The 24,350-nt window shown below is 39.3% G+C and overlaps 1 protein-coding gene across 1 annotated transcript in view; it reads left to right on the plus strand.

Moving 5' to 3' along the window:
* The first annotated feature begins 935 nt into the window (after window positions 1-935).
* Window positions 936-24,350, plus strand: part of LOC125268130 (ribonuclease inhibitor-like) — a 63,213-nt gene continuing 39,798 nt past the window's right edge. Inside the window, exons 1-3 of the mRNA XM_048190240.1 lie at window positions 936-1,753; window positions 18,779-18,850; window positions 20,863-21,036. Coding sequence (XP_048046197.1) covers window positions 18,813-18,850; window positions 20,863-21,036 — 212 coding nt within the window. The 5' untranslated portion in view covers window positions 936-1,753; window positions 18,779-18,812. The remainder of the gene's footprint in view (window positions 1,754-18,778; window positions 18,851-20,862; window positions 21,037-24,350) is intronic.

Consider the following 24,350-nt stretch of genomic DNA (forward strand, 5'->3'; position numbering starts at 1 on the left):
AAAAGCGATATGAATTGAGATAGTAGATGTGCTACTTTCGATCACTTTTTCAGTGACACGCTGTTTTAATGACAGCGAGGAGCACTGGAAGCACAATAATTCCTCTTTAAACTAAACTGCAGATGTTATGACAAAATATTTTTTCGAGAATGACGATCAGTGATGCACACTTAACTTAGATATTATGGAAGACACTGCTGGATTCGGTGGTCGAACGGTCCGTTGTCCAGTTTGAATAGGTCCAATAATATCTTACTGTACAACCACAGCTGCAGGAGTGTTGATGTCGTGTGAAGGATCTTCAAACAATTACCATTTGAAGGATATCATTTGAGGAAAACGGTAAGATTTGCATGTTTTCTTTTTAAAATACTTTGTCGTGACGCGCCGTTTTGGACAATTGTATTTACACTGCAATAAATAAGTAGGCCGATCTGTTTCCACTTAAAATAGCCTATAAACTTCCTAAAAGATATGTTCACCTTATTAGCAAAACTGCATACATTCATTTGAATTGTTTAAAACTATTAAAATACTATCTGGCCAGTGGAAATGAATGAATCAACTCTATTCTAAAACCTTTATCTGAAGTATTTTATACAATTTTGTTTTTATGGATATTTTGATATATTTATTCTAAAACATAAGGAGGATATTGGAATGATCTTTATCAATATAATGTGTGGCACAAATTGCATTTATAGTCCATATCTAATATTTTCCAATGTCTTGTACCTTTGACGGTGTTAACCGTGGATGTCAGTGGATGGGAACGTGTATGGAAATGATATGCAGATGAGGTTATGCATAGTAAAACTAGGTGTCGTAAGCTCCATATATGGTGATTTCAGGGAGGAGACAGGGTGGAGATGCACGTACGCACAATCTTCCCGCTGACTGGGATTTATAAAGGGATTTGTGCGCAGGTTCTGGCATACGCATGGTTTTATAAATCTGATTTTTTTTGTAGGGATCCTACGCACAGTTTTATAAATGAGACCCCAGAGCTGTTTAAATCACTGGGAACAGATGGATTTCATATGTTTTCGTGATGTAGGCATACATGCTAACTTTTATTTTGGTGCAAATTAATCACTGAACACTAAACTGACAATAATGTAAGCCAATGGACACAGACGGCTGTCATTCACTGCATTCAATTTATAAAAAAGCCAGTTAATATAAAGATTATTAATACAAAGTATGTTTCAAAAATTAAGTTTTAATCAAGCGCAGCGTTAGTTCATTCAGGCCACGGAGGCATAGTACTGCGACCAGCTGATGCGGTCAGGTGTCAAATCGCTCCAATCACTACCATTCTCCTATTAGACACGGGACATATATACATGGCATTACTGCTCGGTAAGTATGCTCAAACTGCTCGCAACACTCCCTCACTCCCCATTATAAGCATGAGCATATTACTGTGCACCTTCTGGTTGTCGTCTTCTTTTGTTTCAGATCACTAAGGCTTTCAAGTCCCGGCTGGCATGGACCTCACTGCTGAGAAACACTCATCCTCATAACTAAGCTACAGTATAGACATCCCACTGCCACACTGCCACATCTACACGATTACCATTGTTCACTTTTAAAGACATTACTAAGTGTCTTAATTGTCTATGTATTTCCAAGATGATGGTTCCGGGGGGTTAATGTTAAAGCTCTTGTATGTTCAATTAATTTTGGAGCCAGAAATGGAAACAAAATCATTCAGGCACTCAGGCTCAGCTATCAAGTCATCATAGGTGTGGTAAGTCACAATTGCAATGCCCTGGCATCAGTTTTTCCAATTATATATGCCACCAACCGTCAAGCATTATGCCTACATTTGTGAAAATGCGAAAATGAATGTCAAGTAAAATGCAGCTTGTTGTGCATTTTGAAACCAGCGAAAATGGCAGTATATAGAACATGAGGTCAAACAACAACCACATTACGCACATGCAACGCTGCTGTGAACAGAGTAAACAGAATAAAACTATAGGCCTACATTACATAAAATAAAAGGGAATAGGCCTATAGGATATGCAAAATATTTCACATAAATAATTAGGACAGATTAACAAAACGAAATTTGTTCATTGTGGTGCACTCCAAAAATCTAGGAAAGGAAACATACATTCTGCTTGTTTTTGTTATTTAAGTGTATTTTGTAAATGTATGAAGTATGTCTTGCTTTTACCTGTATGAATGTAAATTACACAGTAGCCTACAGTTTACTGTCTTAGAGGGGGAAAAAAAGGAAAAAAAAATCCAGTGGTCGCGTCGGCGCCTCATGAACACACGCACAAATTCTTGCATTGCTTATTTATATCGCTCACAGCCAGTACGGTGTACATATTAGGACTTCCTCACACCAGAGTCATACAATGAAAAGGCGTCATGATTCAGTCATCGGACAAAACAGCATTGCGCCTCAGACTGAAAGGCTTCAGGTCTCAGGAAAAGCGACATCAGGTGTCAGGTCTTGTACAAATAGGCATCGAATTAAACAGCCTTAGACCAAAAGGCATCAGACAAAACGGACTCAGATAAAAAATGCATCAGACAAAACGGCCTCAGACTAAAAGGCATCAGATGAAACGGACTTAGAAAGAAGCGAATTGCCCCGCCTCAATATGATGTCACGTTCAGGCAGTTTTCTGTAAAATGTTACACTAAGTTGTATAAAACATATCCCACTGAGATTATTTTGTAAATTTGTATTATTCACTAGTTTTATTTGCATGTAGGCTATAAAAAGTTAGCTAAATAACACATTTCAACTAGCCTGCATTGCAAACTATCGTGAACACAGATGAAAATTAACCATGCAATATAACCAGCTGCTTATATACTCGGGCTGATGATTGGAAGATTAGATGGGCTCGCTCCTCCCTAAATTACGTTTAGGAACTTCGCTAACTATGATTTTTTTGTTTTTTTGTTTGATAGGCTACTATTTGTATAACAATAATTTTACTACATAACTATAAAAAAACTATAGTGTAGCAAAACCATGGTTAATTTGTGGTTACCATGGTTAACTACAATACCCATTTTGTTTTATTTGTAGTAAAACGTCTCAGGTTACGTATGTAACCATAGTTCCCTGAGAACCAGGGAACGAGACTGCGTTGATTAACGCTTTGGGGAATGTCATGTGACCCAGGTGTCTGAAAGCAACTATCCAACAACTCCAATCCCTATTGGCCAGCGACAGCCTATGAGGTAATATGGCGCGACCCAGACGTATAAAAGGAGCACCTGGAGAAACAGAAGACATCTATCGTCTTGAGGGACTGTTCTGCAGGCAGGCAACCTGAAGCATGGCAAGGAAACGCAAAGTCTCGTTCCCTGGTTCTCAGGGAACTATGGTTACATACGTAACCTGAGACATTCCCTTTCGAAAAGGAACTTGCTCTGCGTTGATTAACGCTTTGGGGAACGATATACCCACGCCGCCATGCTTGAGGAGAGTGCATGCCAAAAAATATGGCTGACAAACGTAGAGCAGTTTCGAAGGAAACGCTTAGCAACTCACCCTCGGGTCACACCAAGCTGTCAGTGACGGCATTCCCTATGGCCAATAGCCCAAGCTGAGCCTACAGAAGGCCTTCCTCTCTAGAGAGAGAAGGCCTAATAAGGCCGCTAGAGCATCTGAGACCAACTTCTCCGCAGACAAAGTGGTCTCTTCTAGGGAATGAGGCCAGGGAACCGAAGGGAACCCCGACCAGTCACTAGAGGGGAATGAAGTCACCCCCAATGCCACCAGGGAGGCCAACCTGGGGTGCGTTTCCCGAAAGCATCGTTGGTGAACCATGGTCGTAAGTCCCATTGAACTCTATTGGTAACGACGGAACTTGCGACCATAGTTCGCTTTGGGAAACGCACCCCTGGTCTATCATAAGACAAACTTAGTCTTGGCCAATTCCTGTCTGAACGCAGAATCTCAAAAACGCATCACAGAAGGGAGCGGGTAAAAGTGACTGCAAAAGGGCAGGAGCAACTCAAACCCACGTGTAGAGACGGGCATCCTGGATATCAGAACTCAGCTGAGTGTTATGAACCCTCATATTGAGGGGAGTATAATCCGCTCATCCTAGGATCTACTCAGCGCTTGATAATTTGCACTGAGGGGGCTGTGCGCTAGAGAACCCTGATAGAGGGGAGCACAAACCAGCCTGGGACTGATCCTCAATGGGAGGCCTCATGGAAGCCTTCACCTAATGATCAGCTTAGGGAGCTAAGCACTATTACACAGACAACCCTAGCAGGGAAGTACAAAGCTCGACCTAACAGATAAACCATACTGTGGGCACATAACCATGGAGGCCAGAAAGGGCCTACATCATGATAATAATTCTATGTGGAGTAAGACTCACATAAGCCAGAGTACTTTGTCACAACAGTAAGACATTCAAGACATGGCCTTTGAAGGCCACCTTGAACACTTATCTCGCTGGAAGCAAGAAACATGACCTCAGTATACAGCAAATGAGACTGTGAGGTGCCCACATTATAGTCCACCTAACACAATCCAACAAGCAGTGTACTCAGTAAAAGGAACCCTTTTTACTCTTTAAAGCAAGAGGAGTACAACATACGCCATCTAAGAAACATACGCACTAAGAAAGGCCTCAAAAGAAGGGCCTATGACCTCAGCAGACACGTGGCATCAGCTCGTGGCAGTGTTTTAAGCACCAGGAAGGACAAATAACCAAAGGTTAAATTATCACCTGGGGCCCTGGCCAACCAGAAATGTACTCAATAAAACACTTGTAACTCTCTCAGCGAGAGGAGTACATTATCACATACACCAGTATGTTCAAAGGTGGCCCAGAGGGCCTAATACCTGTAAAACATACGGCGTTAGTCTAGTGGCCATGTAGAGACAGGCATCCTGGAGAGCAGAACTCAGCTGAATGCTATAAACCCTCGTATTGAGGGGAGTATTATCCGCTCATCCTAGGATCTACTCAGCGCTTGATTATTTGCACTGAGGAGGCTGTGCGCTAGAAACCCTGATACAGGGGAGCACAAATCAGCCTGGGGCTGAACCTCAGGAGGAGGCCTCACGGAGGCCTACCACCCATGATCAGCTTACACCTGTCTTGCTGGGCGCAAGTTACATATGACTTAGTAACAGTAGTAAACTGTAAAGTGCCCACGTGACAATCTACCTAGCACAATCCAACGAGCAGTGTACTTGGTAAAAGAACCTTTTTACTCTTTAAAGCAAGGGGAGTACAACATAAGCCAACACGCGCTAAGGAAGGCCTTTGACTGGCCTATGACCTCAGCAGACACGTGGCATCAGCTCGTGGCAGTGTTTAACCATTAGGGTTCTAGGAGCAAAAAATAGAACCAACCTAGATACTAGGTAGCTATTTAGCTTGACTAGTAGAACCCAGACTCAAGGAGGCCGATGTAGTTAAAACCACACTTCAGTAAGGTTTTACCACAAAAACTCACCCTTGAGAGGTCAACCACTCAGAAGAATACTCGGTAAAAGCACCTTTTTACTCTCAGGTGAGAGGAGTACATAACTGAACTCTAACATGCTGCACGGGAGGCCCATAGGGCCTACCCTAGTAAACACGTGGCATCAGCTAGTGGCGACCATAATCATACCAACCATCAGGCCATGCAGTCAAGATTTAGTTATTAAAAGGAAATGCATACTACACCACATACTCCACGAGAGGCTTGCTTAAGGCCTACTCAACAGAGGTGGGGCGTGGCCGATGATGGTATTGGACTCCCAGGTATCCTGCCAACACGTCGGCTAACAAAAGGAGGCCCTGTGGGGCCTACAATCTCAGCAACAAGTGGCGTTCAGCCTGTTTGCAGAATAAAACACAGACTGTGCCAACATGTGAACTGGAAAGGAGGCCTGTAGGGGCCTACCGTTCCAATGACACGTGGCTTCAGCTCGTGAAATACTGTAAACTATGTGAGCAAACTATGATCAGCTAACAGCACTTGTTAGAAATACAATTGCTAACTAGAAGGAGGCTAATTAACCATAAGAGCCTACACTCAAAGTTATATGCAATATAACTGTTAACAAGATCACAAAAATGTCAGGATTTTGCAGGAGTGAGGACCCAGGCGCAGAATGAGCAATAAAGGGATTTATTAACAACACTAAAGACAGCGCACAACAGGGAGATATAGGCGCGAACCAGTCAAACAGCAGGGCAGGGCAGACGACACAACGACAGGCAGGGTTGATGACCACTGACACAGTCCAAGTTGGTGAAGACAGAACCAGAGGCTTGACAAGAGAGTTGACTGCTGTTAAGGTCCTTGCTGCCAGGCAGAGGAGTCAGTGGCCAGGAAACTCAGGATACTGGGCAGAGGAGGGCAGGAACAGACAAGACTCAAACAATAGACAAGACACAAGACAAACAGGCAAGGCACAAGAGAGGGTTAATAAAATAAAACATGAGGCAACGAATTCTGAAGCAGAAAACTAAGACTAGAGAAACAAAATAAAAGTAAATGATTGAAACTAGCAAACACAAAATAAAACAAGAGAACACCCTTGTATGAAACTAAAATAAACAAAGGATTAGTTCAAAAGCAAAAGAAACCAAAAAATTAAGCTTTGGAGAACTAGAACAAAATATAGAATTTATCAAGAAAGAAAGTCAAATAAGGAAAACTAAATCTAATCACTGAATGACAGGATCTATGAGCACAATACACACAGTGAACACACAACAAACCAGCAAAGACATGAGGGAATGAAGCACAATATAAAGGGACCAAAGCACACAAGGTTCAGGTGAGCACAATTAGTGAAACGAGGACTAGACAGGACTAAACAAGGGGGCGTGGTGAAAGCAAACTAGGAGGCAGGACAAGAGGAGCACATGGCAAACACAAACAAAGACAAAGCCATGTGCTGACAAATAACACAAACATAGAGACATGGAACAAAGACAACACAGGCAAGGCTGCCAGGGCAGAACCCTGACAAAAAAGGGAGCTAACAGAAACCAGCTTTTCTCAAAAGGTGGTTCTATACTACCCTGAGTATGCAATCCAACAGGTGATGCACTCAGTAACACCAATAAACCTACAAATGGGAAATATTAGGTCACCAATGTCTCCAATAGCAGCTACATGAAAAAGCCTGCTATTATGAGAACAGGTGCTAACCTGTGGCAGCATAAGTAAGCTCACGTATAATGTAGGGCAAACACAATGCTTTGATGTATATGCTAAGTTCAAAGAGGAAAATAATTTTCTCCCTACAGATTCTCAAATCTGTACTAAGCCATAGAGGACAGATGCTAAACATTAGCAATGTCAACTCAAACTTGATAAAAGAAAACAAGTAGCTCAGAGGAAAAAACAAATTTTCCATAGCATAAAAGTTCTAGAAAGTGGGGCTTAATACACACAGCATGAACTTATCTATGCAAAGATAAGGGCCTACCACCTGAGATAACAGCATCAGGGATTCTAAAAACAGTCTGCAACCTAGCTGTTAAACTCAACAATTGCACCTACATAAGAAGGGGATAATGGGCATACAGCCTAACAACTCCCTCGGGAGGAGGCCAGAACTAGGTACTATACAGCCTTACAAGGGATAGTATACATAGGGTTATATGGAAATAAAACACCTAACCTAGCTCTAGACTGGCCGCTAAGCTATGGGCCTTCTCATAGGGCCACAAGCCTAGTGAAACCTGGTTTCACCTCCAAATCTCATGGATAAGAGAAAGAAAGTGAAGCTCACAAGCAAACAATGTCAGGCGGCCGATTAGGGCCGACCTAAACATACATATTAACTGAAGTGACGAGTGCTAACTCAAGCTACTCTAAACAGATGGCGGCCATTTTGTGGCCGGCACAACATATACTCTAGCTCAGGGGTACTCAAGTTCAGAGGCCAAGAGGGCCGCATTTTAACCAAATGAAACACGAAGGGCCACAAATTATAACTTGGATCGTAAGACTTTTATTTAGACAATATTTGTAGTTTTACTGTTTATTTACTAAAAGTGCAGTTTATTATCTAGCTAAGTCTTAATAGTATGGTGTCCTTTTTAAAGTGTCACTTAACATGATAAATGGCATTTAAAAAAATGATTAATAGCTTGTCTTGCTGTATTCTTAATGTACAAATGCAAAAACAAGAACTGATGAAAAGAAATCCTTATTCATTTGAAATGTCTGCATTGTTTTCACAAGAAATTTAAGGTCTGGCTGTTGTTCACTGGCTGATGAGTTTGTCCGTAAGACGAAAACATGGCACTTTTTTTTTTGTCTTTTTATACTCCATTGCACCTTTTTAACACTTTTTATAGCACCTATTTATACTCAGAGAATAAACGTTTTATTATTTGTATTATTATTATTACCTACCTTTTAATTTGGTCAGAATCCAAAAATCTTTTTTTTCTTTTTTTTTTTAATGTTCATTCACAATAGATGAATTATCTAACTATAACCAACGTTGTAAACATGATAAATAAGATATTCTCCGTGAGCTCAATGATGTGATGACAGATCTGTAATGGGAGCGCTCTCTGCTTGCTTTCTGTTTATAACACATTGACATTAAGAATAAAAGGTTTGTTTTTCATGATGCTCGGCAACTTACACACTGCAAAGTTTGAGGAATGTCAACTGCATTTCATCATGGAAAAATAAGGTTACTTTGTTTTTTACTTGCGCGCACAGTCTCGAGCCTTTGATGGCGTTCACGAACACAAGTGCTCGACACATGCGCACTAGAGAGATTCATGCTTGTCTAGTCTTTTTCGCTCAAATAGTTACAATAAAATGTCTTTGTACTTGTTTAAAATTAGAGTTGATACCTGGTATCTTTTAATCCTCTCAAACGAGCGCTCTTTAACACGGTCGGCTATTGTGTTTGTTGTTACTCTTGTTCTGTCTTATCCGTTTCTTTTTTTAGACTGAAACAACAGCCCGTTTCAGTGCTGACACCTTGTGGACAAACTAAATTAGTGCAAAAACTATGTGCCTTCAGTTTTGTTCTTTGCGGTTAGAAAAATTGTGCAGCGCGTGTACACTATATGCGTTCTCTGCTGATGATTACAGCGTCACGCGCACTGTACACCTACCCTAGTGTAGCCTACCCTAGGTGGGGGGGGGGGTATTTTTATTTATTTTTTTTATTTTATTTTTTTGCAGCAAATTATTCACAGAAATTTTAAGCAAAAATATTTAAGTTTGCTTGTTGTTTATTTACTCATTTATTTAATAATTCACTTAATTTTATTATCATGGGAGACGTGGACGATATGTGAATCAGTGTCTATTATTTTGCAAGCAACTGGTGATAATGAAAAATATCATGTCGCAATATTGAAAATATTTCCATTTTAAACTTTGTGTGAGAAACAGCTGATGTCGCAACTCTGGAAAGCTGCGTTTTCCGGCGCGAAATAAAAATATATGTATTTTTAATAATAAATGTTTCAAATTATGTATAGGCATTCACAACAGATATGACTATTTCCAGACCAAAGTAGTGTCTGAAAATAAAACGAAATATTCTGGCACATTTGATTCTGGCCCTTCTGTAGCCTTGCCACTGTATTATATATATATATATATATATATACACACACAGGAGGTTAAAGAACAGGAGAGGGTAGATATAAATCGCCCCTTAAAGCTGGGGAATCGATTAAAAACGCAACGGTGTTTACAATCGATCACCCACTTCACTCTCGCTTCTTCCTCCTCCCGTCTGTCTGGGTTCAGAAACAAATCTGAACGGCTAGGGGTTTTTCCATGCCCTCCCCATCTCAAACGCGGAGATCAGGAATGAATGGCAAGTCATGGAAGCTGCTGCATTAACAGACAGAAAGGAACCGCTCGTCGAGCCGTCCGCGCGCGGCCCCTTTCTTAACGCGCTCTCACGGCAGCTGTAGCCCGCCGAGACGCGCGTCCCAAACACACAGCAGCTCCGCACACACACAACAGCCAGAGGAGCGCTTGCGCCGGACGCGATGACGTCAAACAATAGAGGGTATGCACGTGACGTCACCGTCGACCGTTATGACTGCGGTCACGCCCACTGAGTGGCAAAAGACTGAGCGGCAGCATTGGTTTCCGGCGCGCATGCTGCGAAAAACACACAAAACACATCCAAAATGGAAAAGAGCTTTGTGATTGGCTGTACAAATAGCTTTGACACAAAACCTGAGGTATATATTTAAAGACTGCCGAAAGCTACAGAAAAAAGAAGCAAATGGATCACTGCATTTCACAGAAACAGCTGGACTCCAGCAGAGAAACATGGATTTGCAGTTATTTTGTGTCAAATTGTTGGATTTTGAGGTAAAATCATACCGTATATATTGTATTGTTATATATTGTGTTGACAAATCATCAATTAAATATTTTCCATCTTATATTCTGCATAATTGTGTGTTTTAAAATAAACACTGACAAAAACTATACTATAAAACTATAAAATTTTTCGGGCTACTCAGATTTAAACCTACCTATTGTAACGAGTAGAAATATGGTGTGGCCCCTTTAAGAACTGCGCGCTCCCGTTAAACTGTTGATGATCTGCATAGTATGTGTGATCAGAGCACCGCATGTATGCGGGTTATTTTTCATTCTTTTTCTGTTGCTCCTTTATTTCATTTATTTCTCAAGTAATGCTGTGGACGGCACAGCATTTGTGATAGACTGTCACCTAAATTCCATGGGGAATAAAGCGCCGGTTATGTGACAACCATCGCCTCTGTGAAGTCTGTCTAATAGTGAGCTATCCCTGTTTACTCCGTAACCACCGCGTTACACTATATTGTAGTTATATAAAACATTCACAGGCAGATTTGCTTTATGTATTTCCCCGCCGTTGAAATCAGGCACATATAAATGTCAGGAAACACGATTCTTGGCTGCATGTCAATATCCATGGATTAGGTTTATTTGACAAGTTAAAGAACACTTTCGAGTCCAACCTTTAATGTAATCGTTTGTTTTACTCGCGCTTTCGCAGTTTCCTCAAATCCAGTCATGCAGCAGGTTCTTTTGCCACTCAGTCCAGCTGAGGGAGCGCGTTCCGGCGGGAAAGTGATGTCGATGCATACCCTCTATTGACAAACACACAGACAGCATCCTCAGGCACTGTCTATGCGCGCTCCTCTCCAGACAGAAAACGCCCAGAAAATGTGTATACCAAGTGTCAAATCCTTGGACACGGATGAACACACTCTCTGTTGAACGTTTGTAAGGCGTATATAAAAACCCTACCGGAGTCGATATAGTCGCTATCAGACAGAATAGGACCGAAAGACGATGAGATGTCTTCTGTTTCTCCAGGTGCTCCTTTTATATGTCCGGGTCGCGCCATATTACGTCATAGGCTGTCACTGGCCAATAGGGATTGGAGTTGTTGGATAGTTGCTTTCAGACACCTGGGTCACGTGACATTCCCCAAAGTGTTAATCAATGCAGAGCGAGTTCCCTTTCGAAAGGTAACCATAGTTCATTTACATAAGAGAAGCAAAAAAATCTTTTGAGCTATTTGAATGCGTTGTTATAAGCACAGCTGCTTTGTGTACAGAGGTTACCAAGGAAACGGCCTTACTTCTGCCACCTACTGTCAGAGAGTCGATTAGGCAAGGCAAGGCAATTTTATTTATTTAGCACATTTCATACACAAGTGCTTTACATAAAAAGGAAACAAATTCATAAGAATAAAAATGGAATGCATAAAAAATAAAAATAACAATAAAAACAGAATACCACTATTTGGATGGAAGAGTCACATTTTACATTTTCATTTAGCCCGTTGCTGTTGCAGACCAATGTGAACATCGGCATGTTCTTTTCTGTTCTTTCCTTTTCTTATTCGCCAAGGGATTACATAAATAGCCTACATGATTACCATCATTCTACATAATTAACATGCACGCACACACACCTTACATCAATTTGGGAATAGTAACAGTAATAAAAAAGAGAAGAAAGTTAGGCTATTAAAAAAAAAACCGATGCCTTTTAGTCTGCCTTTTAGTCTGAGTGAGTTTCATCTGATGCCTTTTGGTCTGAGGCTGTTTTGTTCAATGCCTCATTGTACAAGACCTGACCCTGACGTTGTTTTTCCTGAGACCTGAAGCCTTTAAGTCTGAGGCGTGATAGGGCCTACTGTTTTGTCCGATGACTGAAGCCTTTTAGTCTGAGGCAAGACGCTTTTTCGTTGTATGACTGAAATGTACACCATAAGCCTAATTATTAAAATAAAATACAGTCATTCAAACATATAGAACGGCCCAATTCAATTTTGCAATATGCCTAGAATCTGCCGTTTACCACCCATGACCACCACCTGACTGTGCTGTTATGTGACGGATGGTGTTGATAACGCGAGTGAAGTACAAAGCTTACATTATAAATAATAGTTTAGCATTCATCTCGAAAATGGAAACAGTTGGATTTGTGCCGAATGAGAAAGGTAGGCTTCAGATTCACTTTAAATTAATTCATTTTGCATTTTATTTATTTTATTTTAAATAAACCTGTTTCTTGCCTTGAATTGCAATAGAAGCTGGAATGGCATTAAAAAAGAAAAAAAAAATATATATATATATATATATATATATATATATATATATATATTTTTTTTTTTTAGATTAGTTTTGGCTTGATGTTTATTTAGCCTGAATAGGCCAACTTATTAACTTTAGGGGTTTTGTGGTAAAATAAAATAGGGCAGTTTTGTTCATAATTTATGTTTACAAACATTATAAACAAAGCTATATAGGCTAGGCTTTTTGTAAACATTTTACTTTATTTAGCTACCAATAAATTAGGCTACATTATTTCTGAATAATAAAATGCGACATATACGCGACTTATCTTTTTTCCAATCAGGAATAGAGTTAAAATATCTTGAAAAAATACTTTTTTATAAAAAAGTATACTTTTTTGGTATAAATTAGTAAAAATACTAATTTATAAACCATTGTTTTTACTTTTGTTTAATAGGTTTATATTAAGACATAATCTTGTTATAAAGATAATTGTAGGCCTATTGGCTAAGACAGCAAATACTCTTGTTTTAATATGTAGGCTACATGCAAACAAAAAAGTAAAAAAAATAAAAATAAAAATAACAGTATTAACCATTATTTTTTCTGATCAAACCGGTTTCGGAACTTTAATAATACAGAAGGAATGCTGGAACAGAAACGTTAAAATACAGATTCTACTCAGAGTGAAAAGATTGAATTTTTTTCCGTTTTTAAGCCCTGATTTTAGTGTAAATGAAGACTTATAGACCTGCAACAGCAACATTGACAAGAAAAAGAAAAAAACAAATCTGTGTTGGCTGAATATGTTTAGTAGCTTCTACGGTTAGGTACTAAAAAGACGTTTTCACTTGTCCTTTATAAAGCAGTGTTTAATTAAAAAAAATATATATACCAGGATATTAAGTAGGGTATGTAATGTACTATTTACGGAACACAGACTCACAACAATGTAGAAATGAATATAAGACTTTATTTGCAGACAGAGGTAATGGAAACAAGCAGGTGAGTATTGCAGTTCAAGTAGTAATGCAATAATGGATAGATATACTGACAATTCTGCAATTTTGCAGGTGATTGAGGAGGTTGTGGACGAAAGCAGCTGTGCACACACTTCGCTGAGATGAGAGAAAAATGGAAGGAGTCCGGAGTGGAAGACACTGGAGACACAGATGATCAGGGAGACGCTGGAGACATGGAGGATCAGGAGAGACAATGGAGGAACAACGCATACAGGTAAGTGTAGCAGGTAAGTGAGTCCTTACTCATGAACGAGACCAGACAAAGTGCCAGAGTGAAGTGTGTGCTTAAATGCTGCTGTGGTGATGAGAAGATGACGATCAGGTGCGAGTGATTAGTGATCTCTGTGATTGGGTGGTGATGGAGCCTGGCTGATCTCTGACAGAGATCACCACCCCCTAATGACCACTGGATGGGACACAGGGTGATTTGGGTAGACAAGATGGGCTCAGGCTCTTCGGAACTCTCTTCAGGAGTATGGAGACATGATAGAGCATCCGTCTTTAGGTTCTTGTTCTTCTCTTTAGCACCCTCCAACCAATGTCTTTACTCTTCCAATGCGAGCTTGATGGCCAGTAACTCTTTGTTTCTGATATCATAGTTCATCTCCACCGGGGATAACCTCTTAGAAAAGAAGGTGCATGGATGGAGTTATGCTGGATTCCCCTGCTGGCAAGAAAGCACAGCTCCTACCCCAGTGGTGGATGCATCAACCTCGACGACGAACAGGTTTGTTGGGGTCAGGATGGATCAGGAGCGGTGCCTTGGTGAACAAGTCCTTGAGGCTTTGGAAAGCTTGGGTGGCGGCTTGAGTCCAGGACAGAGACTTTGGCTTATTCTTGAGGAGATTGGTTAATGGAGCTGGCCAGTTACGTACAGCGTTCACCTTCTCCTCGTCCATCTGGATGCCATGTTCACTTATGTTGTAGCCGAGGAACTGGGTGGAGGACTGATGGAAGGAACATTTTTCAGCTTTCAGGAAGAGCTGGTGTTCCCTCAGGCATTGGAGAACCTCCGCAATGTGTTGCCGATGTTCAGCTAGGCTAGTGTATCAGGATGTCATTGATGTAAACAATCACGAAGCGATGGAGAAACTCCCGGAGCACCTCATGCATGAAGTGCTGGAATACGGAGGGGACATTGACCAATCCATACGCCATGATGAGGTATTTGTAGTGACCAGTAGGGGTCATGAAAGTGGTCTTCCACTTGTCCCCCTCATGTATCCGGATGAGGTTGTACATGCTGCAGACATCCAACTTGGTGAACACAGCTTCTCCACAAAGTTGTTCGAGGGCTGCTGGGCCGAGGTAAAGAGGATACAGGAACTTGACGGTGATTTTGTTGAGTGCTCTGTAGTTGATGCAGGGCTGCAAGCCTCCGTCCTTCTGTTCTGGGAGAGATAAGAGATATGTTTTACCGTGGGGCACTGGCCCATCCGGAAGGAGGTTGATGGCACAGTCCCATGGCCAGTGTGGAGGCAACAACGATGCCCATTTGGGGCAGAACACATCACTGAAAAGGGTGTAGAAGGCTGGAATCTCCGTGGATTGCTGTTCCACAGGGCTATCGATGGAGGTGGTGTTGACTGGAAGTGATATCACTGGATGAGGAAGACCTGGGAAGCATCTTGAAAAACAGCTACCACCCCACTTCAGGACTTCGCTGGTGGTCCAGGAGAGAGTGGGGTCGTACTGCACTAGCCAACGGTGGAATTCTCCAGAACCAGGAAGCTTAATGGGTTCGGTGTGCAGCTGTCCTACTTGCAACTGGACAGGTCCTACAGCATGTCATACATTCCTGTTGTTTAATGGTTTGCTGATGATCTGGACTTGGTAATGAGTCTCAGTTGACCTCTTCTTGAGGTTGAGCTGGCGGAAAGGGAATCGGAAATTAAGTTTCTAGCTGACCCAGAGTCGAGGAGGGCATGTACTGGAAGAGAGACATGTGAGGCAGTAAGAATAACTTCAGTGGTGAGAGGCTTGGTATTCACAGACACTGAACGGATGACACTCACCATTATTTCTTGGTAGATGAATGGGACAGGCAGAGATAAAATGTCCCCCAGCACTGCAGTACAGAGAAAGACGAAAATGAGTAGGGAAATTATACAGTTTTTGCGTGACAATTCCATTCTGATTCCAAATGGTTTGGGCCCAGAGTGACGGTGATGGGTGATGTGGAAGTGGTGCCAGAAAGTGCTCGCTTGAGTGCATCCACGACCTCCTGGAATGGATCCGGGGAACTCATATTCAAACTGTAAGTTGGTCTGGTCTTCTGTTACGGAACACAGACTCACAACAATGGAGAAATGAATATCAGACTTTATTTGCAGATGCAGGAAACAAGCAGGTGAGTTTAGCAGTTCAAGTAGTAATGCAATAATGGATGAATATACTGACAGTTCTGTATTTTGCAGGTGATTGAGGAGGTCATGGACGAGAGTAGTTGTGCACACACTACGATGAGATGAGTGGAGAATGGAAGGAGTCCAGAGTGGAAGACACTGGAGACACAGATGATCAGGGAGACGCTGGAGACAAGGAGTAACAGGAGAGACGATGGAGGAACAAGACATACAGGTAAGTGTAGCAGGTAAGTGAGTCCTTATTCATGAACCAGACAAAGTGCCAGAGTGAAGTGTGTGCTTAACACTCTGGAGTGAGGAATTGCTGGATTTTTTTTCACATAGCAGCAAAATCAACTTAAAACACTCTGTCATTTTTTGTCATAGAGAGAGAAGTAATATATCAATTGAAACTATAGAATTTCTTCTTTTATTTGTGTACACTCAGAGTAAAAACAAAATGTTGTGATTTTTGCAAAATATAGAAAACTAACATGATGCGTGATCTGTCGTCTCCCTCTGAAGGAAGTCCATTCTGATAGTCCTCAGAAAATGAACTGTAACTTAATGAATACTAATCACAAAAAAATTAGACATATGACTAAAGAAACGTTGAAATGTCAGGTTTTAAATCATGTAAGTCAAATTAAAAACAAATATTCTCTGTTTATATAATCTGTACGAAAATAGATTGTCAGACATTTGCGAGTCAACTCATTATCCGCTAATGCGGCCACACCCACAGAGCGCGAGCACTATTCAGATGCAAATTCTGAGGCGATTCATTCAACAGAGTGAACGCCCACATCAGCTCGGAAAAACGCATCAGGTTTTGTCAGTTTCATGTACTTTTCATCATTTTGAGATGCGGTGAAGAATCGTTCTAAAAGGATTTACCTCAGTGGAAGAGCTGATTTCACTTTCATTTCGAGGATCAACTATCGAGCCGATGATTGTGAAAGGTAAGTTTTTTTTATTCTTTAGTTCTTTAGTCTAATTGCAATAGTGTCTGTGAATATTAAACCACAAAAAGACTATTTAAATGTGAATCCTGCGAGTTTTGTGTGCCTTAAATCCCGGGTATACTTCACTTTCCACGCTCTGACACATCTCACGCAGTTGTATCCACGCATCTTTCAAAGTATACTAAACCACGGATGCGCGCGGATGACCGAGTTTGACACATGCGCAGTACAATTTTTTCTTTACTCTACCAGACATCGTGTCATCAATGGGACATTCGCTGGGCAGGATCGGAGAAGAAAAATAGTGCATCCACCATTGCAACATAGTTCAGAAGATACACCAAGAGAACAGGAATCAAAAACGTCTTGTTTTTGAATCGCACTTTACACACTCTTCTTCAACGACTGCACATTGTGCTCAGTACTGTGCGCATTGTAACCTAGTGGACTCTTCTGTCCTGCTTGTGCATGTGCTGTTGCATGCACACCGTCCGAGCGGTCTCGAAATTTGGGCTGCACACGGGCGGGGTGTGCGGCGAAATGATGAAAATTATGTCATGCGGACAGTGCACGAACGCGGACGGCCGAAGTATACCCGGGGCTTCAGTGTGAATTAATGGGGCAGATCGACTTACATTAGTAAATTGCCATATTGGCTATTCCCAAACTATATTGCTATACTGAGATGAGTGAAATTGACTGAAATACGTAATAAATACTGAAATAAAATGTGTTAGCAATTTATTAAACTGCACTAAACTTATAATATAATAAATAATATATAAAATACCATATAAATAATATAATAAAATACCATAGTAATAATATAATAAAATATCATAATAAATAATATATATAATACCATAGAGGTAATATGAATGTTTAGATGCTTTGCATTGTAGAAATAGATTATATTTTAAAGTATATTAAAATAGAAAACCATTATTTTAAATTGTAATAATATTTCACAGTTTTGCTGTTTTATTTTCTGTACTTTTGATCAAATAAATGCAGGCTTGATGAGCATGAGACTTCTTTCAAAAAACATTATAAATAGTAATGCGTCTAATCTTTTGACTGGTACTGTAATTTAAAATATAGGCATATACAAAATTTTCTGATGTGCAATAATATGTGCATGCATAAGATCACAAAAATCAGAGTGGACATAATGCAATAGCTGATATGAACCTGTTATCAGCATGCTCACAGAGGGTTTTTTTTTTGTTTTTTGTTTTTTGAGAATCATAGTGACCAGATATTGGCCCACACTGGACTGCATACATATGATACTGAGATCACTGACTGGAAGCAGGAAAGTTTTTTTTTCTACTTTTTCCCCCCTCCATTGCAGAAACAAAAAATGCCAGGTATGTGATATTCACATATATATTTGAACAGGATTTATTTCCAGGTTTAACTGTGTATTCTCATTTATATAGTTAACTATATTTTAAATAAACTTCAAACAAAAAATTATGTCATTTGTCATTGCATTCTTTCTTAGTTGACTCACATTCCTGACCTAATGGCTCATCATGTCTTAGAAATTTAAAATCAGTACATTGTTTTTTGTCCATTGTTATTGTCAGAGTAGGCAGGATAATTTCCACATCATTTTAAAGCAAAAACGCTAAACTAAAATATACCATTTCCAAAACTCTTGTGAAGAAATTAATATGTTTATAAACAACTGAAAAAAACACAAATGTCAGGGCCTCTCAAAACTACTCCAGGCCCCCAAATCAGCCTCAGACTCTAGAGCGTTAAATGCTGCTGTGGTGATGAGGAGATGACAATCAGGTGCGGGTGATTAGTACTCCGGTGATAGTGATCTCTGTGATTGGGTGGTGATGGAGCCTGACTGATCTCTGACAATATTATTATTAGCATTAATAATTAACTCATTTTTATTCAAATAGTGGCACAGAAAACACAGCAGATGAAGTTCTTGAGATGCTGCTGCCTGTGGTTACATCAACTACATCAGTTGTGTAAGTAACACTGAGAACAATCATCACTGTTAAAACAATTTAACATTTCTTACTTAAAGAATATAAAGTAATGGTTTTATAAAAATATGAGTGTCACACTTAAGGTTTTAAACCCTCCAGCTCTCTGACCTGTTTTGTGGTCTACGTAACCATTTTTATGACATTTGTGCATTTATAATGCATGTATGATAAACATATTTACATATTAATTTAGTATAATTATAATTAATTTATTAATTATATTAATTTTAATTTTATATAAATATTAATACATTAGTGAGACCAAATCAGAGTGTTTAGCATTGTAATTAAAGTATAATGATTTTAGATTAATCATATTCAACATGATCACAGTTAATGTATTTGATATCTGAAGATAAAGCTGATTTAATTCAACTTCACTCTCATCGCATCACATCAGTGGTGAGGCTACATAAGGTCAGGGTGGCTTTGACCCACTCAGATTGACATCTGCTCCACCCAAATTAGACAACAAATAATAATAAGGTGAAAAATCACACATAAATGACAATAAGTATTGCTCAAATACATGAATTTAGCAGCTGTCACTCCCGGTTAAGCAGGAAAAACAGAAGATTCATTCAAAATTCTGAATGTATTATATATAGTCTAGAACATCTAGAGCATTCTCTTTATAATCACTAAAAAGCTGTTATTCATCACAGAGATACAATTATAATCCATGAAGCTGTCAGCATTGGACAATAACTCTTTGACTTTGAGAACTGAGTGGATTCTAACTTAAACACCTCTGATTGGCCATTGTGTTTAAGAAATCAACAGACATGATTAGGCTCCGCCTATGATTATTTATCTTTGTTTATTGTTCATATTTTGTTCATTGGTTATTATATTTCTGAATGGATTTTGTTGTTTTCATGAAACTGTTGGCTGGCAATAAATCAAGCTTCACTAATCTTAATTGTTATTTTTATCCCATGTATTGTAAAATTATGTATATTAAGGGTAGGCATTGAGGTTGTTTGGCCCTATTACACCAAGGACCATATCATGTCATATCTAACATAATCCTTCCTCCACGCTAGATGGTGCTGTTTTTTATTTATTTTATTTAAATAAATAAATTTTTAATTTTTAATTTAAAATTTTTAAAAAGTTTAATTTTAATTTTTAAAAAGTTTTAAATTTTATTTAAAACTTAAATTTGAAAAACTTTATATGTTAAAGATTCATATTGTCAAGCATGCAATGCAATGAAGCCTCTTCATCATGTTAAAATGTTTAGCTATCTGTATCATTGTCCAACAAACTCACATGTAGAGGACAGAATAGTCTGCTCACTTTAAAATTTCTGGCCTCTCCACTGCATCACACAACACCTTTGTTGGAGACTGATTTACACAGAACAAAACTAAACTAATGGAACAAAAAAAATAGTACACAAACAAATAAACACTAACAATAAACATGATCATGGAAAATGAGGTGTGAAAAGATAAGCAAAATGAAGAATAACTAAAGAGGAATCTCATTTAATTCATATTTATATTGATCAAATTCATCTTTTATGCAATTTCAATAATCCATAAAGTAACATAAAAAACCTAACTATTACTGCAGTACTACTAGTCACACTGAAAAACACTTTTGATTACGATCAACATTTAACACTCTTTAAACACTCTTAATCTCATAACAGTCAGGATTAACAGTCAATTATTTTAACTGTAAGAGAAAACTGGATAATGTAGAGATTTTTTTTCTAGTCTTAAATACTTCATTGTGTCAGTGTCACAGAATATGATGTGGTGAAACACTATAGTACATTGATGACATGTTCTTATCTAGTGAGAAAACATTTCTCTGAATTATTCATGACAGCACGTGGTGCTCGTCCTCCTCTTTCTCCCCGCCCCGCCCCGCCCTGCCCCGCCCTGCCCCGCCCTGCCCCGCCCTTCTGTTAATGGTTTCTCTTTGATAATGAGGTCTCTGATCTGAGAGAGTGAAGAGTGTATCATTGTTCTCTACAGGTTGGAGAATTGTGGTGTCACAGATAAAGGTTGTGCTGCTCTTGCTTCAGCTCTGAGATCAAACCCCTCACACCTGAGAGAACTGGATCTGTCTGGGAATAATCTAGGAAACTCAGGAGTGAAGCTGCTCTCTGCTGTACTGAAGAATCCTCACTGTAAACTGCAGGAACTGTGGTAAGATCATATGTGACTCTAACATGAAACTGAAATTTATAATTTAATTTATGCTTAAAGTAACAAAATGGAATAGGGGAATCAAACTATTATTACATTCAGGGCTGTCACTAACGATTATTTTGGTAATCAAGTAATCTGTCAATTATTTTGACAATCAAGTAATCAGACATTTTTGTGGAAATTAAAATAGACCTAAGCAACCAATGGCTATAAAATGACTTAAAATGGCTATAAAATGTTTAATATTTGGCAACTTCTTAATGACAGAATGCTACAGCCACTGTAATTTCTTAAATAAGAAAATGTGGACACCGTACATGCAATCTCAAATCATGATGAACAGTTCACATATTTCAAAGATATTGACATATTCTTCTGTGTTAGAGTAGGTTAATACAGTGGGTGTAGAAAAGAATCACCCCCCTTTAAAATAATCACATTTTGTCACATTTTGAGTTGGAAAAAGGATCACCCTGTTGTGTCAGTATTTTGTTGAATCACCATTTGCTTTAATTACAGCCTTTATTCTGTTGGGATATGTCTCTACTAACTTTGCACATCTAGACTTTGCAATATTTGCCTACTCTTCTTTGCAGTTTGTGGACCGCAGTCTTCAAGGTATTCCACAGATTTTCAGTGGGGTTTAAGTCTAGGGTCTGACTAGGCCATGCAAGGACATTCACATTTTATCCAACCACTGTGTGGTCAGTTTCTGCTGTGTGCTTTGAGTCATTGTCATGTTGGAAGGTAAACCGTCTTCCCATTGACAACTTTCTGGCAGAGTGCAACAGATTTTCCTCAATAATTTGATGATATTTTGCCCCATCAATTTTCCCTTCTATCCTGACAAGTGCTCCAGTCCCTGCTGCAGAGAAACACCCCCATAACAGGATATTACCACCTTCATGTTTTACTGTAGGAATGGTGTTATTTGGATGGTGAGCTGTATTGGATTTCCGCCAGACATATCGTTTGGTGTTGAGGCCAAATAATTTGCTTTTAGTCTCATCTGACCATAACACATTTTCCACATGGCCTCATAATCTTCAAGTCGTGACTGCATGTGGCCTTTCTCGAGGAGTGGCTTTTTTCTTGCAACCTTCCATACAAGCCACACACCTCTCTGACCAGTTTCCTCCTGGCTCTTTCATCCAGTTTGGAGCGATGTCCTGATCCAGGGAGAGTCTGTGTTGTACCAAATACCTTCCACTTCTTAATAATAGACTTCACTGTGATTCTAGGCATTGATCTTTTGACAGTGCCCATAGTTGCTACAGTTGCACTACCAAGGACTTAAATGCTCCAGGAAAGCTATTTTCATGCTAAGCTAATCAAAATGACCACATCTGATCACAGTTGAAAATTAAATGACTTTGTTTGCCATTGAGAAGGTTATTAGCTACACCTGATTGATTTTACAAGTCATTTTTTGACTTAAAAAAAAATATGTGTCCGTCCAGGATTTCTAAATCACTCAAAATGTCCGAGATTCGGCTTTTGCTTTCTACAATCATGAGACCGCAAGCTGTCTGATGTCTGACACACATGCGTACAAACTTTTTTTTTTGGTCGCTCCCCTCTTTAAACCTTAGCCCCCCCCCCACACACACAGACACAGACACAGACACACACACACACACACACACCCCTCTGACTACCAAATAATTTCACTAAAAATTATAAAAACTTAAAATTATAAACATTTTTAAATTGAAAAACGTGCAATAAAAAACACCTGCATTAGATTCACTTTGTAATGTCATTGAATCATTAAAAAAACATAACAGTAAGAAAAAGTAATAGATCAGAATTGTTCATTTAAATGAATAAAAACGTAAATATATCAGCGATGCTTTGGATGAACAATGTGTTACTGCACCAATATATAGTTTTTGACTGCGCCTCACAAGCTCAGCTTCTTATACGTCTTCTCACCGGAACGCGCACAGCAGCGGAGCACACACCATTCACAATAGCACCTTGTGATTCCTTCCACTGGAGCGGTGCTTTTCTATGACGATCAACTTCTATGTTGGGCTTGTTTAGATGGTGACAAGTCAAGAATCTGAAGAATCGATCTGAAGAACGATTCAGTGTAATTGGCATTTTATGACCCTTTATAAAGGCAGAGCGCCAACCGCTATTCACACACATTCGAACGCGATGCAACAGCTGTTTTTTTTTTTCCTTTTTTCTGCTGATCTGAGAATCTCCCGCACCCCGCAGTACTCGTTAGGGATGTTCCGATACCACAATTATGGCTTCGGTATGATATCAGAATCTAATACCTCTGTATCGACACCATAGGTGACAAATAACCAGCCTCAAAAGATAAGTGAATTCAAACAATTTTATTAATAAACTGCTTAAAACTCTGCAGTAACAAATGTGCAAATAAAATGTAACAAAACCTACATTCAGGGAATATAATTTAAATTTTGATTTTGGTGGAAAAAAAAATCTTAATATCTTTTTATTTCTTTTATGACCAGGGCTTAAAAACAAAAAAAAAAATCAATCGTTCCACTCTGAGCAGAATCGGTATTTTAACGTTTCTGTTCCAGCATTCCTTCTGTATTATAAACGTTCCGAAACCGGTTTGATTACAAAAAATAACAGTTAATAACTGGATTTGTTTTCCTTCTATAAGACAGTAAATTGTCTCCATAATTTATGGTCATACAAGTAAAAGCAAGACATAATTCATACATTTACAAAAGACACAAATAACGAAAACAAGCAGAATTGTTTCCTTTTCTAGATCTTTGGAGTGTGCCACAAATAACCACTTTCATTTTGTTAATCTGTAGACCTAATTATTTCAGTGAAATATTAGCCTATAGGCCTGAATATTCCTTTTATTTTATGTGGGTTATGTAGGTAGGCCTAGTTTTCTCCGTTCACAGAAGCACTGCAGATGCATGATGTGACGTTGAAAATTGTACTATCCTGCAATTTTCGCTGGTTTCAAAACACACAACAAGCTGCATATTATTTGACTTTCATTTTCACTTAAATGTAGGCCTAATACTTGACGGTTGGTGACATATATCATCGGAAAAACTAATGCCAGGGCATTGCTATTGTGACTTATCACACCTATGATGACTTGACAGCTGGGCTGAGCGAGTCAGCGCGGGCATCTCTCTTTAGAGTGTGAGCATGGGCATTTCGCTCACGTTGGATGCATCAGCGTCACATTTGCATAGGCTGTACTATTTGAATTTGTGATTGGTTGACTGCCAAATCAAAATATTAAACGGAACGATAAAATAATGTTATTAACTGGTTAATGGCCATTTGAAATTAAC

Source organism: Megalobrama amblycephala, linkage group LG5 (assembly GCF_018812025.1).
Source record: "Megalobrama amblycephala isolate DHTTF-2021 linkage group LG5, ASM1881202v1, whole genome shotgun sequence".
Lineage (NCBI taxonomy): Eukaryota > Metazoa > Chordata > Actinopteri > Cypriniformes > Xenocyprididae > Megalobrama > Megalobrama amblycephala.